At 37.6% G+C, this 19,419-nt stretch overlaps 1 protein-coding gene across 9 annotated transcripts in view; it reads right to left on the bottom strand.

The window, feature by feature from the left end:
* The window catches only part of TMEM117 (transmembrane protein 117), a 484,559-nt gene that overhangs the window by 264,160 nt on the left and 200,980 nt on the right, over positions 1-19,419 (bottom strand). The window contains exons 1-2 of one of the 9 annotated variants that reach the window (XM_019806350.2): positions 11,321-11,803; positions 2,006-2,122 (exon numbers count right to left, since the gene is read on the bottom strand). The exons of 6 other annotated variants lie outside the window; for them this stretch is intronic. In XM_019806350.2, the coding sequence (XP_019661909.1) occupies positions 2,006-2,055 (50 nt within the window). In that variant the 5' untranslated portion in view covers positions 2,056-2,122; positions 11,321-11,803. Of the gene's footprint in view, positions 1-2,005; positions 2,249-11,320; positions 11,804-19,419 lie in introns of those variants that run through there. 2 more of the 9 variants (XM_011232842.3, XM_019806349.2) reach the window with 2 other exon arrangements.

Genomic DNA, 19,419 nt, shown 5'->3' with positions numbered 1-19,419 from the left:
ATGTATGCTACAATTAGAACTCAGCTTTTATTCCACATGCAAAATACTCAACATATATTCATTTTTTGATTATTAATTTAGTGTCAATTATTTGGCTTATATAACCTATAGAAGACATTTTCCAGGCTTCAAATGCATTTTCCCAGAGATAAAACCGTTATTCAAAATAATAATAACATATCATTGTCATTCAAAGCAGAACAACTGGCACAGCTGAAGTATAACAGAAAGAAAATTGGAGTCCAATTTCTGAAAAAAATCTTAGGCTTTGTCACTTATAGCATGTTTGACCTCAGGCAAGTTATTCTCAGAAAACTCTGAAAACCGTGTCTACTTTCATATATTTTAAATGGAAATAATCATACTAATCACAGGGCCTTTGTGGGGCTTAAATGAATTAATAAATCAAATAATTAAGTAGTGCCTCACAAATGGCTTGGGCTTAATAAATATTTGTGACAGAACAACAACAAAAAAATCCCTAAGTGCCACTTCATTAAAAACATTTAAACAGTGTAACTGTGATTGAATTGATTGTGCTCAAAATACTAAAGAAAATAATAATAAAGGAAGAAAATGAGAGAGGGAGGGAACCCAAAGCTATGATTTAAGTGACTTTATTTATTTATTTATTTATTTATTTAGAGAGAGCATGTGAGAGCAGGGAGAGAAGCAGAGAGAGAGTAACTCAAGCAGACTCTGTGCTGAGGGCAGAGCCTGAGCTCAATTCCATGCAGACTTCATAGGATTATCTGTCAGGTGTGTGAACATTAACTCAATCACCTCTTTGGATGGTCCCCAGTAAGGAAGGGCCTTGTCTGGGAGACCCTGAGATCATGATCTAAGCTGAAATCAAGAGTCTGACGCCCAACCAACGGAGTCATCCAAGCTTCCCTTAAGTGAATTTATTTTGCTGTCACAGGTAATAAACTAAGTAATGATTCTACTTTACAGAAAGATTACTTATACTCGGTTCCAAATAAGCTTTCCAAGGCAGCTTCCATTTAGTAGCACCTGTTGGAATGGTAGTGAAGAGTGGTCATTTATAAGCCGACAACTCCATAGCTTGCTTATGGTGACCACTGCTCCTTTCTTTTTTCTTGATTCCCTCTCCTGTGCCCCCCCAAGAGAAATGCCAATTTCACACTTATTCTTAGAATTTACAGAGCAAAGTTTAAGTTCTGGGGTTTGGTGGGTCACAATGAACTAATGATAATGGACACTAGACTGTTCTCTTCAATGATGACATGCGAGTTACTGGAGAAAATAAGACACAAAATTAAATTACCTGTTATCTTCTGAAATGTTTCAGGGGAAAATCTAGCAAACACCAGATAAAAGGTTAAGGATGAGGGTGCCTGGATGGCTCAGGTTGAGTATCTGCCTTTGGCTCATGTCATGATCTCGGGGTCCTGGGATTGAGTTCCACATTGGGCTCTGTGCTCATCGGGAAGTCTACTTCTCCCTCTCACTCTGCTCCTCCCCCTGTTCCTGTGCACACGCTCTCTCTCTCCAATAAATAAAGAAAATCTTTTTTTTTTAAAGTTAAAGATGAAATAGTATACTTGCTCAGGAGGGGGAAAATATGGTTGTATTGATTCAACCAAATTACTTTCTTACAAATAATACAAACTCTAACATCGGTCACCTCATCACTGTGTTGATTGTAATAGCAGGTGCTAGGATCCATCTGCCTGCCAAGTGATAGGATGCTAGAGTAGGCTGCATCCATGAAAACCCACTCTCCCAACAAAAGAAAAGATGAAATCTGCCCAAAAAGCTGAAAATTAAAAAGGATTGAAAAGAACAAGAAACAGCATAAAGGTGAAATTTGAAGCAATGGTAATGAAAGACGAACACGGCTGCCACCAGCAACAGAGGAAAGGGGGGAAGAGCACAGGTTAAACAGAAAGATACTATACAAACAGCTATAATCTACTAAACTCAGTGGTCAGAAATGGAAACTGCAAAGGTATCCCTCACAGGTGGGCTGGGCACTCTGTACCTGTTCAGAGCCGTACTACTGATGAACGTCCCTTTGCTTGCACTTCTCATGTCCGGTAATGAAGGAACGTCACATTTCTCTGGGAAAACTTGTTGTCCACAAGTTATAGCAAAAATTCTCCTCGAAAGGAAAAAGACAACAGTGCTATGCTGAGACGAGTGTACTGCAGGAGGAAATAATATTTAAAAAAGTGATCACAAAAACCTTTCTGTCTTCAACTCCTTATAGAATAGACAACTTCCTCTGATCCTAAATAGTGATATAGTTCAAGACATAATGAATTTGAGAAAAGAAAAGTAGAATCACAGTAATTTGGACTGTTTCTGCAAAGCTTTCGTTACCACGGCTTATTGCGGCCAGGAGGATGGGGCAGAAGTGTGGGAGGATGGTGGGAGAAAGAGGGGAGAGCAAGGAGAAAGAAAAACAGAAAGAGAAACAGGAATAGAGAGACAAAGAGACAGAAAGCCAGAGAGAGATATTCAGAGAGATGAATAGAGGCCAAAAGAGCCACTGAAAGATAGCCCGACACACTGAGAAAAATAGGATGGCAAGAAATCACCTAATTCACTTCTCTGCATTCAGGCCGCTTCATACCTAAATTGGCTAGACAGAAGAAAATATATCTTTTTAGATCTATAGATAAATTTTGAGAGTTTCATGAATAAACTATTCTAGATAGCCAATCCCTTATCTGGGAAATGTTCCTTATGGCAAATATAAATCCTACATGCTTTGCTGTGTTTTCTTCTCAATATTAATGGAGGATGGTCTGAGTCTATCCTGTAGGAAATCATTTTTCTTGCTTATATCTCCCCTCAGGCTTTTTCTTCTCTTGGCTGAATAATAGTTCCTTTACCTGTTTTTCATGGTTCTAATTTTCAAAACTTTTAATTATCTTTATTGGTTTCCTGAGCGTCCTCTGCAAATCCCCCCGAGCCCACCTCAGAGTGATCTAATAACAAGAACCATGATGCACGTATAGATCATCTTATGCTTGTAGGAAGTTCAGCAGTGACACCGGCCTTATTTGCTTTGAACATCACAGTCTCCCCTTAATATAGACACTGCAGTTACCCTTGTTGTAGTGTGGTGGGGGGAGGACATAAAGAGATTAAACCTGTTGGAGACTGCTAGACAAGAGGGAAAGGACACACAGGTGGACCGCAGCATCAGCTGAGAGGCAGCCAGTACCACTTGGTGTAGGGAAACCCAGGAGGGACGTGAGGCAGGAGCAGAAAATGGAAGCCAGACTCTGAGGGTGCTCATGTGCCGTGACAAGAATTATTAGATTGTATGTATTGGGCAAGGGATGTTTTAAGCAATCAAGAGCAGGATCAGGCTTGTTTTCATGGGTGACCACTCTGGCCATAGTATGTAGTGTGATCCGGAGTGGATGGGAGAGGCTTATGCTTAAGAATACCTAAGAATATTGGGAGTTCCTTTGAATGGACCAGGTAAGAGGTGATGAGTTCCAAACTAAGGCAAAAGCTATGAAAATGGAAATTTGGATCCACATTCAGGGGCTATTAAAGAGCAGAGGAAGGGGAGCCTGTGAAACAGATGGAAAGGAAGGAGCTAGAATGGTGGATGGGAAGAGCGGCCCCACAGCAAACAGCACCCAACCCTCAAGAGCTCCCAAGCAGCAGCACAGGGCTGCACGGAGGCTCTAGAAACAGTGCTTGGTCGCTCACCACGGGCGACCCTAATGGAGCTGCTGTTCCTAAGCGGTGGGAGCAGAAGACAAACTGCAGTGTGTTGAGAAGTAAATATTCAGAGATACAAACTCCTCCATCTAGAAGTATCATGGTGATGGTGAAGAATGAGATAAATTTGAAGGAAACTGAAGAGGCGGAGGAGTTTTGCTTGGATGATGTTATACACTGAAGAGAATACGCAGAATATGAGCAAACTGTCATCAAGCGTTACACTTTTATGGGTGAAAACACATGGGCACTTGGCAATGAGTGAGCCTTAGCTAAAAAGAGAGTGAATCTGGCATTAAATATTCCCATAATATGAAGTCTCTAAACATGAATAAGTGCAGTACCTAGGAGACAATTAGAATATTTAAATGGAATTTGTTGGTCTCTGCATACATAGGTATGTATATATATTCCAAACTCTCTACAAGTACAACCCATGGAAAAGAAACTAATCGGCACTACCAATAGGAAGAATAAATCCCAATTCTAACAATATCGGTCACTATATATCGTTGTCTTACATATTAGTGGGTAGTGGAATGCTAGTGATACCTATTGGGCAGGTTCATGGGGCATGAAATAACCCATTGCTTTCATTTTTAGCTTCAGCACTATTTTCAGAACACACATATAATAAAAAGTACCTGGCACTGTGTTTGGCTCACTGTAGATGATCAATGAATTGAATTAAACTTTGTCACCATCTCCAGAGTCCTGATATGCCTGATTCCTTCACCCAAGAAGAATCATTCAAATTTTAACACAATTTTAAACACCTCATAAAAGCTTTTTCAGGCAGATTTTGATGTTCTGTGATCTGTAACTAGTGCCCCCTTCAACACGGTATCAGGTCATCGTTCTTGTTGTCCCCACTGCTGCGTGGCTCCCAACTTCCTGGGCCTTTTAGGCCCAGTTTAGCCTTTTTACTAATACCCAGTTTGTCTTGGCAGACTTTTCCCATATGCATAAAGTGTTCTTTATGCATATACATATGGCAAAATAATCAGTTTCTTCCTCATTCTCCTCTTCAGCAATAACATTTGACATTGGCATCCTAAACTTGGGATTTCAAAACTGCATTTAATGAAGTTCTAAGCTAGGACCCTCCCCAATTCACCTGCCCATCCAGCCTTTAGCTAGAGTATCTCTAATTATATCAGGCTCACCATATTTTATCTGGAAACAGGGTTGTTCTGTTCATTTGAAAACAAAACAAAAACACTGTTTTCAAGTTTTAGGCATCCTATTTTGTCATTGTTTTTTGTTTGTTTGTTTGTTTGTTTTTTACAGACCTAAGTAATGGCAAAATAATTAAGCAACCACGTACCCAAGTACTTACAGCATCCTAAGGAAAAATGTTCACTCTATGACTTTGCCATTTCTATTCTTGATGAAAAAAAGTAGAGCGCTAATACTAATCTTTTCAACCAAGTCCACTGTGAACTATAATTCCATTTGGGGCATGAAAAGCAAAATTTCAAGGGATCTGCATAGGATAATGGTAAAAACAGATTATTAATCATCAGTCAGAAACCTATTTAAGTATTTTGTGCTGAAGGGTTTTAAAAAATAAGAAAAGAAAAATGCTGATACCAAGGGAAGACTGATTTTGTTAGAAAATCATTAGCTACTGCTCTCCTTAAGGTCTCTTTAGAAAAGTGAAGTCACTTTAGGTTGACTTTTTGTTATTGTTTTAAGGCCAAAGAGCGGCCTTGCCAGTAACCAACTATTAACAGCAGACTTCTGAACAGATGGACTGGAACCAGATGTCAAAAGCAAATTAACACATCATGAGACTGCTCCCTCCCCTCAACAGTAGAAAGCCATCCCAGAAGATGATGGGCTGGCCCTTTGCCAGCCATGCCTGAGGCAGAAGGTGTCTGGGATAGGACAAGATCTAAGAATGACACAGGGAATGACCGTGAGGAACCAAGAAAAGAACAGCTTGTCTAATCCACTGCTGCCTTAAAAGCAGCATCTCTCAGATCCATGCTCAATATTCTCTGAAGGAACTAAATAAGATCCATTCGTTCCAGAAATTTTAAGACAGAACAAAAATAGCTAACCAGAGACATTGGGTGTTATCAAAAAGCTGAGCTGCTGCTTCTCAAGGGACTCAGAGAGTAATGACAGTATAGAATCTGGCCTCCAGCCTTCAAGACTCAAAAACCTGATTTTGACAGCATTCTGAGAAGGAATCCATCCCTCAGGGGTGGACTCACAGTAGACTGATTTAAAACACAGAAAGCTAATGGCCATATTTAAAAAGAGAAATATAAACATCACAAGGACCAAAGTCCTCATACTTGCTTGACTAGAGTATTCTTCCCCAATAGGCAGATGTATCTGGGAAATTATGATCAGAAACCTGTATGGTTAGCACGGACTTAGAAAAAGAGACATTAGCTAGTTGATTCAATTCTTTAATATTAACAGACAAAAATGCCTGCTGCCTCTATCTTCAAAGGAGAGATGCTCTGGGCAATGAAAAATGGTTTTACTGATATTCTCTCTCCTAGGCAATGTTCAGCCACATCATGCCAACATTTACCTCTGTGATTGTAAATCCTCTCAGGGGGTCAGGGACATTGTCTATCTTGTTCATTACTGTAGCCCATGTTTGATACCTGGTAGATATTCAATATATATCTGTTGGCTGAACAAACTCAACTCACCTTTTTTATGTTTGCAAGGCTGACCAATGCATATTCTATTTTCAAATGCATGAATATTCAATCAGGTTATTATAGCAACTGCTGGCCCAGGGGCCATTTTATACTAAAGCTGACTTCACCCATCTCTGCTCTGATATATTAAACATGAACTCTCAGGAGGGACATCTTCTATTCCTTATTTCAAAATTCATTACGGATGCACATTTGAATTGTCCCCAACCACCAGCAACAATCATTTTGACCTATTCCAGATTATTTTCTTTCTAGTTGATATAATTCCAATTTAGCCACTGGTGAGGATCTAGAAGCCATCTTTGAGTCATGGAAATTAATCCCTAAACTGAAAGTAAGTGACAACTGTGAATTGAGCTTTTTCATCTCTCTTTCCTCATCTCCAAGGCTTTTTCTCCTCAACTTTCTTTTGAACCTAAAGGCCCTCTTTCATTTCTCCTTTCCACTCCTGCAATGAATGACATACTCACTGTCCAATGTCCATTCCATTCTACTTATAAGAAATAATTTATATTTCTCCTTTCACCTTCCAATGTATTTCCACATAGTCCCCACACATTTCTATCTACAAATCACCTACCCCTTCATTCAAAACCATCTTCAACATGAACTTCATGCAAGATAACTTCCCAATCCTTGACACTGAATGAATTTGCTTATTTTTCTCAATGCTATTGCAAAGGAATTGTCCATTTTCAGGATTTCACACAAAAAGTAAAAAAAGGAAAAAAAAAGACTATTAAGCCAAATAAGGCAAATAAAAATGTTAAAGCTTCAGGATTAGATTCTCACTAAAATGCTGGTATACGTTTGTGCAAAATTTGTTGTATAGAGGACATGTTTGTATATAACACAAAGTGTTCTTTATACTGCTTACCATATTGCAGAAGCAGAAAGAATAAGCTATAGTACTGTAGTGAATCCCTTAATGCCAGAACAATGTATTTTTTGCCTTGACCCCAGCCTCCACAAAAAAAAGTTGATCAGCATGGCAATACCTTAACTAATTAATTAACTGGTCTTTAGGATCACAAGGCTGATCTAAAACTGCAGTGCTATGTAACTATGAAACGATGTCACATACTTTCAAACAATATTTATCAGTTGCATATAAATTAAGTAAAGTATCTAACAGAGTCCCTGGCACACAGTAGGAACTTCTGAAATTTTAATTTCTTGTCTTCCTTCTCTCTTTAGTTGAGTACCCCCTAGACCCATGCACTTACACACAGGTGCATGTTATTTCCCTCATTTGTTCTGTTCATTAATTGATAATGAGTGAATTTTGAGAAAGATCAACATGGATCATCAAGCAACAGAATGCTTGGTGTATCTTCATAACAAGAATGGGAAGACTTAAATACCAAACATGAAAGAAAAAATTAAAATGGACGTTCCTATCGATTGATTTATGCTCTTTTATCAACCATCTGGACTTGCTCCTTGCGCTAGAAATGTCAAAGACAATTTTTTAATACTTTTCACTAATGCATTTCCTTCATCACTCCTTCTAGGGCTTTCTATATATTTAGCAAGCCAGCCAAAATAGAAATTTAGGAACCATTACTATTAATAAAAGCAGGCTCCTGGGTAAACTGTCAAAACATTTCCAAAGGCCCAGATTACAATCTCCAATCCATTCTACTCACTTCTGTCTAATTACAAAATGCATGCCATTCTAACTGAGGCACACATTTTTAAAGTTTGACATTGACCTACACCGCACAGAGATCAGAACTGGACAGAGGCCCATGACTTACTATGATTTATATTCTGTCATTAAAGCTAATGCATAGTGAATGGTTCAAAATCCTCTTTCCTTTCTCCAGCTCTTTAAATGGAATCAAGCATAGACACGATATTAATTTTAAAGTTAACTTACTCTAATTGAATGGCAATGCTTTATTACAGTCATGTATCAAACAAGGACCACAATATATCATAAGTGACAGAGCTAAAGTAGATCCTTTTATGCTTTGCTTTTCTTCCTCCTTGATTTTTTGGCCATAAGTTTTAAATACTACCATTCATATTTTAATATACTCTGTTAGTAAATTAACATTACTAAATCATCCCTATACTAACAACAGCATTCCTAAATCATGCACAGTGATATGCAAACCAGTTAATATTTCTTCAAACAGAGCTATTATTATATCACAGAAACCCATAGCCGGAAGAATCTTAAGTGGTCATCAGTCTCTATATTTTCTTTTCAGAAGAATCAATTTTCTCACATGTGTCCCACTTTTTCGTCCCTCAGATGGTTCTGTCTCAAGATAAAGTAATGAGTGACATTTCCTCTTTGTTATTATATGGCATATTACATAACCTAACAGAAGCTCTACTCACTCAATGAATTTTTCAGTGTGTGGTACATTATCATTAACTGGAAGCACATGTTATATAGCAGATCTCTAATATCTTTTCTTCCTGAATAACTGAAACTCTGTACCTACTGAGCACCAACTCCCATCTTCCTCTCCCCCAGCCTCTGGCAATCACCATTTTATTTCCTGCTTCTATGGGTTTGATTATTTACCTCATATAACTGGAATCATGCAGTATTTATCCTTCTGTAGCTAGCTTATTTCACTTAGCATAATGCCCTAGGGGTCCACCCATGTTGTGCATATGATAGGATTTCCTTTTTTTTAAGGCTGAATAATATGCCATCGTATGTATATAGTATATTTTCTTTATCCATTTCATCCATCAGTGGACATTTACTTTACTTCCACATCTTGGCTCTTGTGGCTAATACTGCAATGACCATGAGAATACAAGTAATCTCTCTGCAATCCTGATTTCAATTTTTTAAGATATATATCCAGAAGTGTGATTGCTGGATCATCTGGTAATTCTATTTTTAATTTTTTGAATTTCTGTTTTCACAGGGGCTGCACCATTTTACATTCCCATCAATAGTGAACAAGGATTCCAATTATTTCACATCTTAACCAACACTTATGATTTTTTGTTTTTTGATAATGGCCATCCTAACTGGTGTGAGGGGATATCTCACTGTGGTTTTATAGTATGGCACTTGCATGAAGCAGATACATAGACAAATGGAACAGAATAGAGAACCCAATAACTCCACATACACAGTCAACTGATTTTCAACAAGGGTACCAAGAATGTACAGAAGGCAAAGGGTAGTAATAGTCTCTTCAAATGGTGTTAGGAAAACTGGATATCTGCATGAAAAGAAAGGAAAGAAAGAAAGAAAGAAAGAAAGAAAGAAAGAAAGAAAGAAAGAAAGAAAGAAAAAGAAAGGAAGGAAGGAAGGAAGGGGGAGGGAGGGAGGAGGGAAGAAAGGGAGAGAGAAAGAAAGAGAGAGGGGGAGGGAGGGAGGAGGAAGGAAGGAAGGAAGGAACAGAAAGGAAGGAAGGGAGAGAGAAAGAAAGAGAGAAATAAACCCTTATCTTAACACTATATATAAACATCAACTCAAAATGGATTAACTCTTAAATTTAAGACCTGAAACTGTAAAGTCCCTAGAAGAAAACATAGGGGGAAAATCTTCATAACATTGGTTTTGGCAATGATTTCTTGAATGTGACATTTAAAAGCACCAGCAACAAAAGCAAAAACAGAATAACAGAAACTACATCAAACTAAAAAGTTTCTGCAAAATGAGCAGTCAATAAACTGAAAGGCAACTGACAGAATGGGAAAAAATATTCACAAACTACATAGCTCATAAGAGGCTACCATTTAAAATGTACAAGGAACTCTTACAATTCAAGAGCAAAAAAATAACCTGATAAAAAAATGGGCCAAGTCTAATGTTATAAAGGCAATCATTTTTTCAATATATAAGTCTATCAAAACAATAAGTTCTTGTATGCCTTAAACTTACACAATGTTACATATCTATTATATCTCAATAAAACTTGGGGGAAATGGACAAAGGACTTAAATATACTTTTCTCCAAAGAAGATATATAAGCAACCAACAGGTATAATCAATCACAGAGAAATGGCATTTCTGAAAAGATTATACTCAATGATAAAAGATGATTCCCAGTGACATGGTTGATTTATAACTTCCCAGGACCAAAAAAAAAAAAAAAAAAAAAAAAGGAACTTCCTATGGTTGGTTTGGAAATCAAAAATGATTTCTGTTAACGACTGTCTGATTTTCACTGCAAACATTAGAATTAACCTAAAACAAAACTGTGAGATTTATGCTGACACCCTCCATCCCCCTTGAGAAGTTTCCTGGATTCTGTGATTCTTATTCATAATAATTGTGAGAATTGAATGAGAGAACATATGTAAAAAAATATAAAAACATTTTATAAGCTTAAAAATGCTATACAATTATGGTATTAATTTTAAAAGTGGGATAGATAATAATTAGAAATGTGAAAGTAGGAAAGAAAAGTCTTAGGCTTTATACAGCAGAGAGCTTGGGATATGTAATTTAACTTGAATAATGTGAGTAATTCTGTTGTGTTATTCTTTCTTTAGGAAAACACACACACACACAATTTAGCTTTACCCAGCTACAAGCCCTACCCATGTTCTTGCAGATCCAGAACTTAGTTACACTCACCTGGAAATTTCACAGATGGTCTCCGACTCCCAGAAACACCTGCCCTCCCTTCTCACCCCCATCTCAGTCTAATTTCTCATTGTCCTCCAGATTGCCACTAAAATGCCACTGCTTCAAGGAAACCTTTCTGCCCCAATCCCCACTCCTATTCCATTGGCAGCATCACACTCCTATGTGTGGGGCGAGAGGTAATCGTAGTTCAATGCCCCTGGCTGCTCCCTAGATAACCATAAAGTAATGGTATCGGCAAAAGCCAGCATTAAAGCACATCACCCTCCACGTCCTAGGCGAGTTGCTCTCATCACACATCACGAGTTCCAGGAAAACCCTCTAGTTCTGGGTTTCATGCCCTGCTTGTTACCTGGTCCATGGTGCAGAGCTCAGTTGTTCACCAGTTTGCTTTGAGACAGCAACATCTTGACAGAAGGTGAGAGTGAGAAATAGGCTTTCAGAAACCCTATGACTTTATCAACATGTGAAGAATCTAGAATGCAGTAAATGTCTACACAAAGTTGAGCATTTAATCCCACGCACTGGTGCTGGAATGACTTATTTCTACACTTAGCTCTGCGTTATTTTATTATAAGGAGAAGCATCTGACACATATCAGATCCCTCACTGCGATCAGCATAACCACTCTTGGCTACCTGTGAATCATACTAATTCATATTCCAAGAGGAGGCATCTGAGCTGAGTATCTCCCTGCGTCACCTGGGACTGCTCTGCTCTCCCTTGTCGGTTCTACAAATCTCCCGGCTTATAATTAATCTTCTCAGACCCCATCTATGTCACCAGAAAATGTGGGTGTAGTATTTGCAAGAACAGCAAACATCTCCAAATAGATGGTTACAACACAGCATGAATAAAATCTGATGACTGGACTACATTTATCAGATTTTTTTTCAGGCTAACAGAAAGAGAGGGAAAAAAAAGAAAAACAACTGGCAACATGGAATTTTCAGTTGTTTCTGTTTTTCTATTCCAGCTTCTCTAGAGTAAATATAACATCGAGACTGCTGTCCTTTCCAAAGCCTTGAATTTTGAAAAGAATGCAAAGTTGATTGTATTCTGCCCTCTGTTGTGCCTACTGACTGCAACGCTGGAAACAGAATTGTTTCCCCTTCTGACCTTAATATCAATCAGTGGACATTGTCAAACCTGACATTTTATTGTCCCTTCCTTAGTGGCATGCTGTAAATAGAAACATTATTGTTATAAATTGTTCTTTGAAGTTTGACATTGTACAAATTACACTGTGTACTCTTTTATTAAATGGTAAAACTCAGCAGGCTTTCTATCAGGAGGCCAACCTACAGTACTTTGTTCTCCTAAGAAATGAGTTCTATGTTGGCAGGCTAAGCAAAAGGTCTCATCATAACCATTCTGTCAACAAATAACTCATAAAACCTTCTCTTAGGATACACATTACAGCATTTATCCTGATCTTTAATATAGCTTAACATGGAGAGGTAATATGCTGCATCTCAGCATGGGCTGCCGCCTGCACGTGGGGAAGAGCTGACACATAAACACAATATCAAGAATTAGTAAAGAAACAAAACAGCAACAGAATGGAAATAAAAAGGGGTCAGTGTTTTCCTTGTCCTTAAAAAAAAAAAAAACATTAAGTCAATTACAAATATCTGAATGTCTGAATAGATACTGTTTAAAGTCCCAGGATAGGTACATGGAATACAAAGAATGATAAGGTTATCTTCACGGAGCATACAGTCTAGTTGGGTAAGTACTGGATAAACACATGAAACAGTGAGAAAAGAAGAGAGTACGTGACAAGTGACTGCTAATCACAACAGATGCTCTAGAATAGGAGCTGGCAAACACGCCTCCTTCACAAATAATTACAAACTATTTGTAGGAAACTTTGTTAAAACCCAGCCGCACTCATTTGTTTAGGTATTGTCCAGGACTGTTTCTGTGTTACAATGGCAGAACTTAGCAGCTGCAACGGAGACTTTCTGGGCCACCACGCCTAAAATATTTACTATATTTACCAAAAAGTTTCACCAACCCCCACTCTAGAAAGCTAAAGAAGAGATTACCATGCACCGAACTGGTAAAGAAAGGTTCAGAGAATGGGCAGAAATCAGCAAAGGAATGAAATGAGAGAAGAGTGCTCTAGGCTGAGGGAACCATATACGCAGAAGTGGAAATCTGTGGGGGCCGACCTGGAGTAAGGTGGTGGGGGCGATGGTTTTCCATATCACGTGGAAATGGTAGTTTTGATTTGGACACAACGAAAAAGCACTTAAATGCCAAGTGAAAAATGAAGACTTTCTCTTCACAGTCAACAGAAGAGAGCTCTGTTGTGATGGCTATTATCTTGTTTCCTCTGCTTTGTTTTTAACAAACAAGTAAAACAATGAAAGATACAGTTTCCAAATATTACCATTTTTTATTTCAATAAAGCCGTCATTCTACTGCTTCTAACTTAGATCAGTTTACTGCAGAGCAAAGAAAATAGTCAAAAAGCTTTTTATACATCTCTATAAATTCATCCTCCCTTTTCATTCATTTCGAAGAAAATTTAACATTGTTATTTATAGTTTCCTAACACAGCACATGCTTGTGTCCCTTACACCTGTGATCCACATTTTCTTCATGTTAATACTTCAAGAATCAAAGCCCTGAGCAGCAACAGAGATAAAGAACGGTCTTTGACCCTGTCCTTTTTGATTTACAGGGTATACAGGGCTGTCATTTTGATTTGCCCAAAGGTTAAAGCTTAAAGACAGTACAGAAAGTACAGTCCTCCAAAGAGAGAAATACACTTGGGCCAGCTCCCAGGTAAATGATATTTGATATTTTTTCTCCTGGCTGCTGGCCATTTCAGTCTAGTACTGGGGGCTCCAGTTCGGCCCAGGAGAGGCGTGTGGCAAGTCTGCCCAGGTATCCAGTACCCTGAGTGGTCCACCCCAGCTGCAAACCATCTGGGTCCACAGTGCTGAGCTAAAGCGTACAGCCACGTTCCGAGGCAGAATTAGAGGGTTCATGATAGGTGTGATCCCAACTACCGAGGATCCGACTAAGAGTGACCTCCAAATCTGCAGGCTACCCTGGTACCACATTCACCTTTCAGGACCAGACGGGACTCCACAGCGCCACGCAAAAGGCAAACGGAGACCTCTGTTCTGATTCAACCAATTGTGTGCCCTGGAAGCTGGGATGAAACTAGATTTTCCTCGACTAACCTGGTTTCATGGAAAACTTTTAGTCTGGGCAGGTTTGGAGGAACAGGTTATAATAGAAAAATCACAGGCTCTGCCATCAGAAGGTTTGAGTTTAATATTACTAGTAGAGTTCCCTTGAGCCAATCACTTAATTTCCCTGAACGTAATTTTTTCCTACCTGTAAAACGACATAATCATAAACTCACAGTGTTATCAGGGAAGTCAAATAGAAAACATATGTGAAACCATATTGCAAACTTCGAGCTACTCTACACGTTTCTTTTTATTACCACTTCATGTTTTATACAGCAGTTCCTAAAGTGTTGTCTGGGTAGCCTGGGGTACTGAGACCTTTTTAGTTTTGCAACAACAATATTATTTTTATAACAAAAATCACCTGTTGTTTGACTTTTCACTCTGATTAACTCAAGTGTGCAGAGGAGTTTTTTCAGAGGCTAGGTGATAAATGATCACATCATCACTGTATCAGCTGGTGGAACAGTGTGCTTGTGCTCATTCATGTTTTCCTGAATTTTCCAAAGTAAATCTTTGGGGTCCTTGATAATTGTTAAGAATGTAAAGTGGTCCTCACAGCAAAACATTTAAGAATTACTGTTTTATCATATAAGTGTAAATCTCCTTAAATGCACTTTATAAGCAAATAAAGCATACATCATTTGCTCCTTTGGTAAGTATATCTGTAGATTATAGAAGCAGAGAGAAATATCTTTGAATGGTACACACTTGGGAGCTTATCTTTTAATGTTATACACTTGTGAGTTTAAAAATAATACAAATGGAAAAGAAAAACATTTCAGCTTCTGTGGTATCAACTAAGGTGGTACTGAGTACTTTTGTTAAGCATACTGCTCTAAGGTATACACAAGAAAAGTCCAACACATTTCTTGCCACAAAACCTTGAAACAATTAGTGAACATAAGAACATTTTAAAAAGAAATATGATATGTTGATTAAAATTCTCACTGAGCTTTTTTGGGTAAAATTAGTCATACAATTAGACATAATTTGGAACTTAAGTTTTCTATGAGGCACAGACAAAAAGTAAAAAGAATTAGGGTAGGAATACATCTATGTCAGCAATCAGTATTATTTATAAAGCCATAATAATAGTGAATATTAATTTAACAAAAATGAAATAAAAGTTTGTTGGCCTTGGGAAACAAGACTTAGGAGTTGACCCTGGTTGTTGTAATAATAACCCATAAGCATTGTTTGGTCTCATATACCATGTTCATGCATTATGGTGACAAAAGTGAAAACTATATTTTAAAATTGGGTTTCACTGTTTTGTTTGATATTGTGAGAACTCACCAAAATCTCAAATATACAGGACCACTGCTTATAAGTGGCCCTTAACCGTCTGAATCTCTGATCTATGCAGACAGATTTTTGTTTGGGATTTGAGCCAGAAGCAGAGAAAGTCAAGCAGGTCTGGATCTGAATGGAAACTGAATATAAAGCCGTCCTGGAAAACAAACCTAGCTTTGGAATGGAAAACAGGACCAAAGTAGGATGTAGGCAGGAATCAAAAGCTGGAAGCAATACCCAGGACTCCCAAGCCAAAGCATTTTAAACATTCAATATCTTACTGAAATAAAAGCTATGGCAGAGAATAGCTCCATTTTCCATTGCCAGTTTTCCAGGTCACGCTTTGTTAAAACTGATAGCTGGGAATAAATTGTTCTTATATGACTTATAGTAGAAAACCCTGGTAAAGGCAAAAAATTATGCAACTTAAAACTTCATACTACAGAATAAGTTGAGATCATTTTAGGATCCATAGAAAAGACTAGCTTTAAGTCACTTTAGTAAAATTAGTCCTAACAAAATACTGAATCAAGAAAAAGGCTAAGAATTAGGGCGTGCTGTAATGGCTTTTGGGAAATTTGGTATTTCTCTATCTTTCTCTCTCTCTGTCTCTCCAGAAACTCTTCCTCCAGAAGAATTTAGGAGCTCTACTTTATTTCTTCTCTTTCTCCTCTCTGGACAAGACTGCTGTAAGAATGGGACAAATAGGACAGTATTTTTACACATTTTATAAGTTTTATATTCAGGAGTGGCTAGGCAGGGGAATAAAGATCACTTCTCTCTTTCAGGAAGAAGGGAATTATATAATCTCAAAGTTGTACTGATTTAATGAGGTAATATACAAAGGCTAAGATTTACTATTAGCAACTATCATTCACAGGTAAGAAAGTACCATCTCACTTTCCCCTAAATATATTTTTCTCAATCTATTTTCTGCATTGTTGAGAATGGATTTCTGAACCCTGTAGGAGAGAGCTGAAGGTGATCTACTTTTGAATGTGTACTCACAACAAGCTCTCCACTGATAACTTGGTGACAGTGAAGCAGATAAAGTGGTTATAACAGAGCTCCCAGAACCACGAGCCTCCTTGAAATGATAACAGTTTCATGGGTTTTATTTATAAGTCCAAATGAATACATATTATGTTTTACTGGCCAACTATATGTCTTAAATCTGTGATTCCAACATAAATACGCCCTAGATCACTTACTAATTCAATGAAAAGAGTATTTATTGAGCACTCATTATATGTTAAGCACTTTCCTAGGTACTATGTAGATAAATGAGACAAAGTCCCTATCAAATTAGTTTTCAGCTAATTATGTGAAATAAAACAAGTACAACAGTAGCCACCCAAAAAAACTATAAAGTGAGAGATTCTCTTACATTTAAAATAAAGGTTTAGTAAGGCAGCCTTATGAATTAATAGCAAAACATGATATATGCCAAATTTGTAAAGACCTGTAACAAAATAGAATCAAAATCATTTTCTTCATTGGTAACATTTAATGACCACTTACTATATGTCAGATTGGTATCATTTAATCCTCAGAGCATCCTAGCTGAAGGTAAGTTTCAGAAATTCTGCGAAGACCAGATGGTACAGAGAAGCAACAGTCTCAGAGAAGTTCTCCCACATGAAGTTTCCTTACTGGATTTAAGAAGAACTTTCACCCTGCCTAGGGAGTGTTGGTTTAAACGTCTGATGATACCAACAGCTCAGAGTCCTCTCTTATACAGGAAACAACAGCACAAGAATATATTCAGCACGGAATCCAACACGCTCATTGTTCTGCCACTGTAAACATATGAAGTCGATGCGTAAATTAGGCTTAGCATGGGGGCTTGAAATCCAGTGAGGAGCACTGAAAAGGGCAGGTCTTGGGAATTCAGGCTGCCTCACCAGGTAGAAAAGGTGAAGTGAATAATTATACCCAGATAGTGACCTTTTCTGCATGGATGAAAGAAAGAATGAAAGACACCTAGCAGGGAAAGCTCATGCTTCAAATAATACGCTCTCTTCTTATAGCTGAAATATCACTTCAGGGCACAATTGGATTTTAAAGTTGTATTTTAAATAATTACAATAATTAGAATAATGATGTTTAAGTAGCTTTTATATTGATATTATGTTACCACTGACAATGGCATAATTATATACTACTGACAAGAGCTTTAGAAAAAAAAAAACCTGCAGATATGGTAGCAATGGTTTAAGTAGTTCTCATGCCAAATTTTTAAATTCCATAGATATTGGAAGACCTGTCAAAGTACAATATAAATGATAATTAATATAAAATGAGAATGTCAGGGACAAGTTAAGCACTCAATTTACCCCAATAATAGATATATTAGAACTGAGAGGCTTTAGGATAAAAGACCACTCTAAGCTCTAGGTATAAAAAACAAACATATTTCTAGCTACGTATACATATCGTTTAGTCTGTCATCTACCTTTGACCTCAATATTTAACCAGAAGTGGACAATCTCTTGTTGGGACTATTTTAATAAAAATTATCACTGCTTTACAGAATCCACATAAGTTTTTGAAACCATAGTGGGTTCCAAAATATTTTGCTGGTGTTTTTTCTTGTATTTAAGGGTAATTTCATTTAGGAAAATGAACTTTAATACAAATCAATACAAAAAAGACAAACAACACAAAGGAAGGAGGAACATGGATCAAAGATAACAAGATGACAGGTGTTTCAAAGAAATATACAATAGTAATAAAAATAGAAAAAGATGTTCACCCTCATGAAGAATTTACACAACTGATCATGAAAAATCAAATAATCTGATTGAAAAATGGGCGGAGCACCTGATAGACATTTTTCCAAAGAAGACATACAGATGGCCAACAGACACATGAAAAGATGCCCAACATTAGCAATCATGAGGGAAATGCAAATCAAAATCACAATCAGATGCCACCTTATACTTGCCAGAATAGCTAGTATCAAAAAGACAAAAAATAGCAAGTGTTGGTGAAGAGGTAAAGAAAAAGGAACTGTTGGCGGGAATGTACGTTGGTACAACCACTGTGGAAAACAGTATGGCGGTTCCTCAAGAAGTTAAAACTAGAAGTACTAGATGATCCAGTAATTCCACTACTGGAGAACAAAAACACTAATTTAGTTTGCATTCCCACCGACAGTGCAAGAGGGTTCCCCTTTCTCCACATAAATGTATACATATAATGGAATATTACTCAGCCATAAAAAAGAATGAAATCTTGCCATTTGCAACAACATGGATAGAACTAGAGAGTATTACACTAAGTGAAATAAGTCAGAGAAAGACAAATACCCATATGATTTCACTCATATGTGGAATTTAAGAAACAAAACAAATGAGCAGGTGCGCCTGGGTGGCACAGCGGTTAAGCATCTGCCTTCGGCTCAGGGCGTGATCCCGGTGTTATGGGATCGAGCCCCACATCAGGCTCCTCCACTATGAGCCTGCTTCTTCCTCTCCCACTCCCCCTGCTTGTGTTCCCTCTCTCGCTGGCTGTCTCTATCTCTGTCAAATAAATAAATTAAATCTTTAAAAAAAAAAAAAACAAATGAGCAAAGGGGGAAAAAAGAGAGAGAGAGGGAGAAACAGATTCTTAACTATAGAGAACAAATTGATGGTACCAGCAGGGAGGTGGGTGGCGGGGATGGGTTAAACAGGTAATGGGGATTAAGGAGCACACTTGTTGTTATGAGCACTGGATAACGTCTGGAAGTGTTGAATCACTATATTGTATACCTGAAACTAATATTACACTGTGTATTAATTAATTGGAATTGAAATAAAACCTTTTTTTAATAATCCACTAATTTAAAAAGCAATATGTACCCCTGCATTTACTGCAGCATTATTTATAATAGCCAATGTATGGAAGCAACCTAAGTGTCTCAATAGATGAACGGAGAATATGGAATATATATATATAT

This window comes from Ailuropoda melanoleuca, chromosome 16, assembly GCF_002007445.2.
Source record: "Ailuropoda melanoleuca isolate Jingjing chromosome 16, ASM200744v2, whole genome shotgun sequence".
Lineage (NCBI taxonomy): Eukaryota > Metazoa > Chordata > Mammalia > Carnivora > Ursidae > Ailuropoda > Ailuropoda melanoleuca.
Note: the sequence above shows the minus strand (reverse complement) of the source record. Positions and strands in the feature narration are given on the sequence as shown.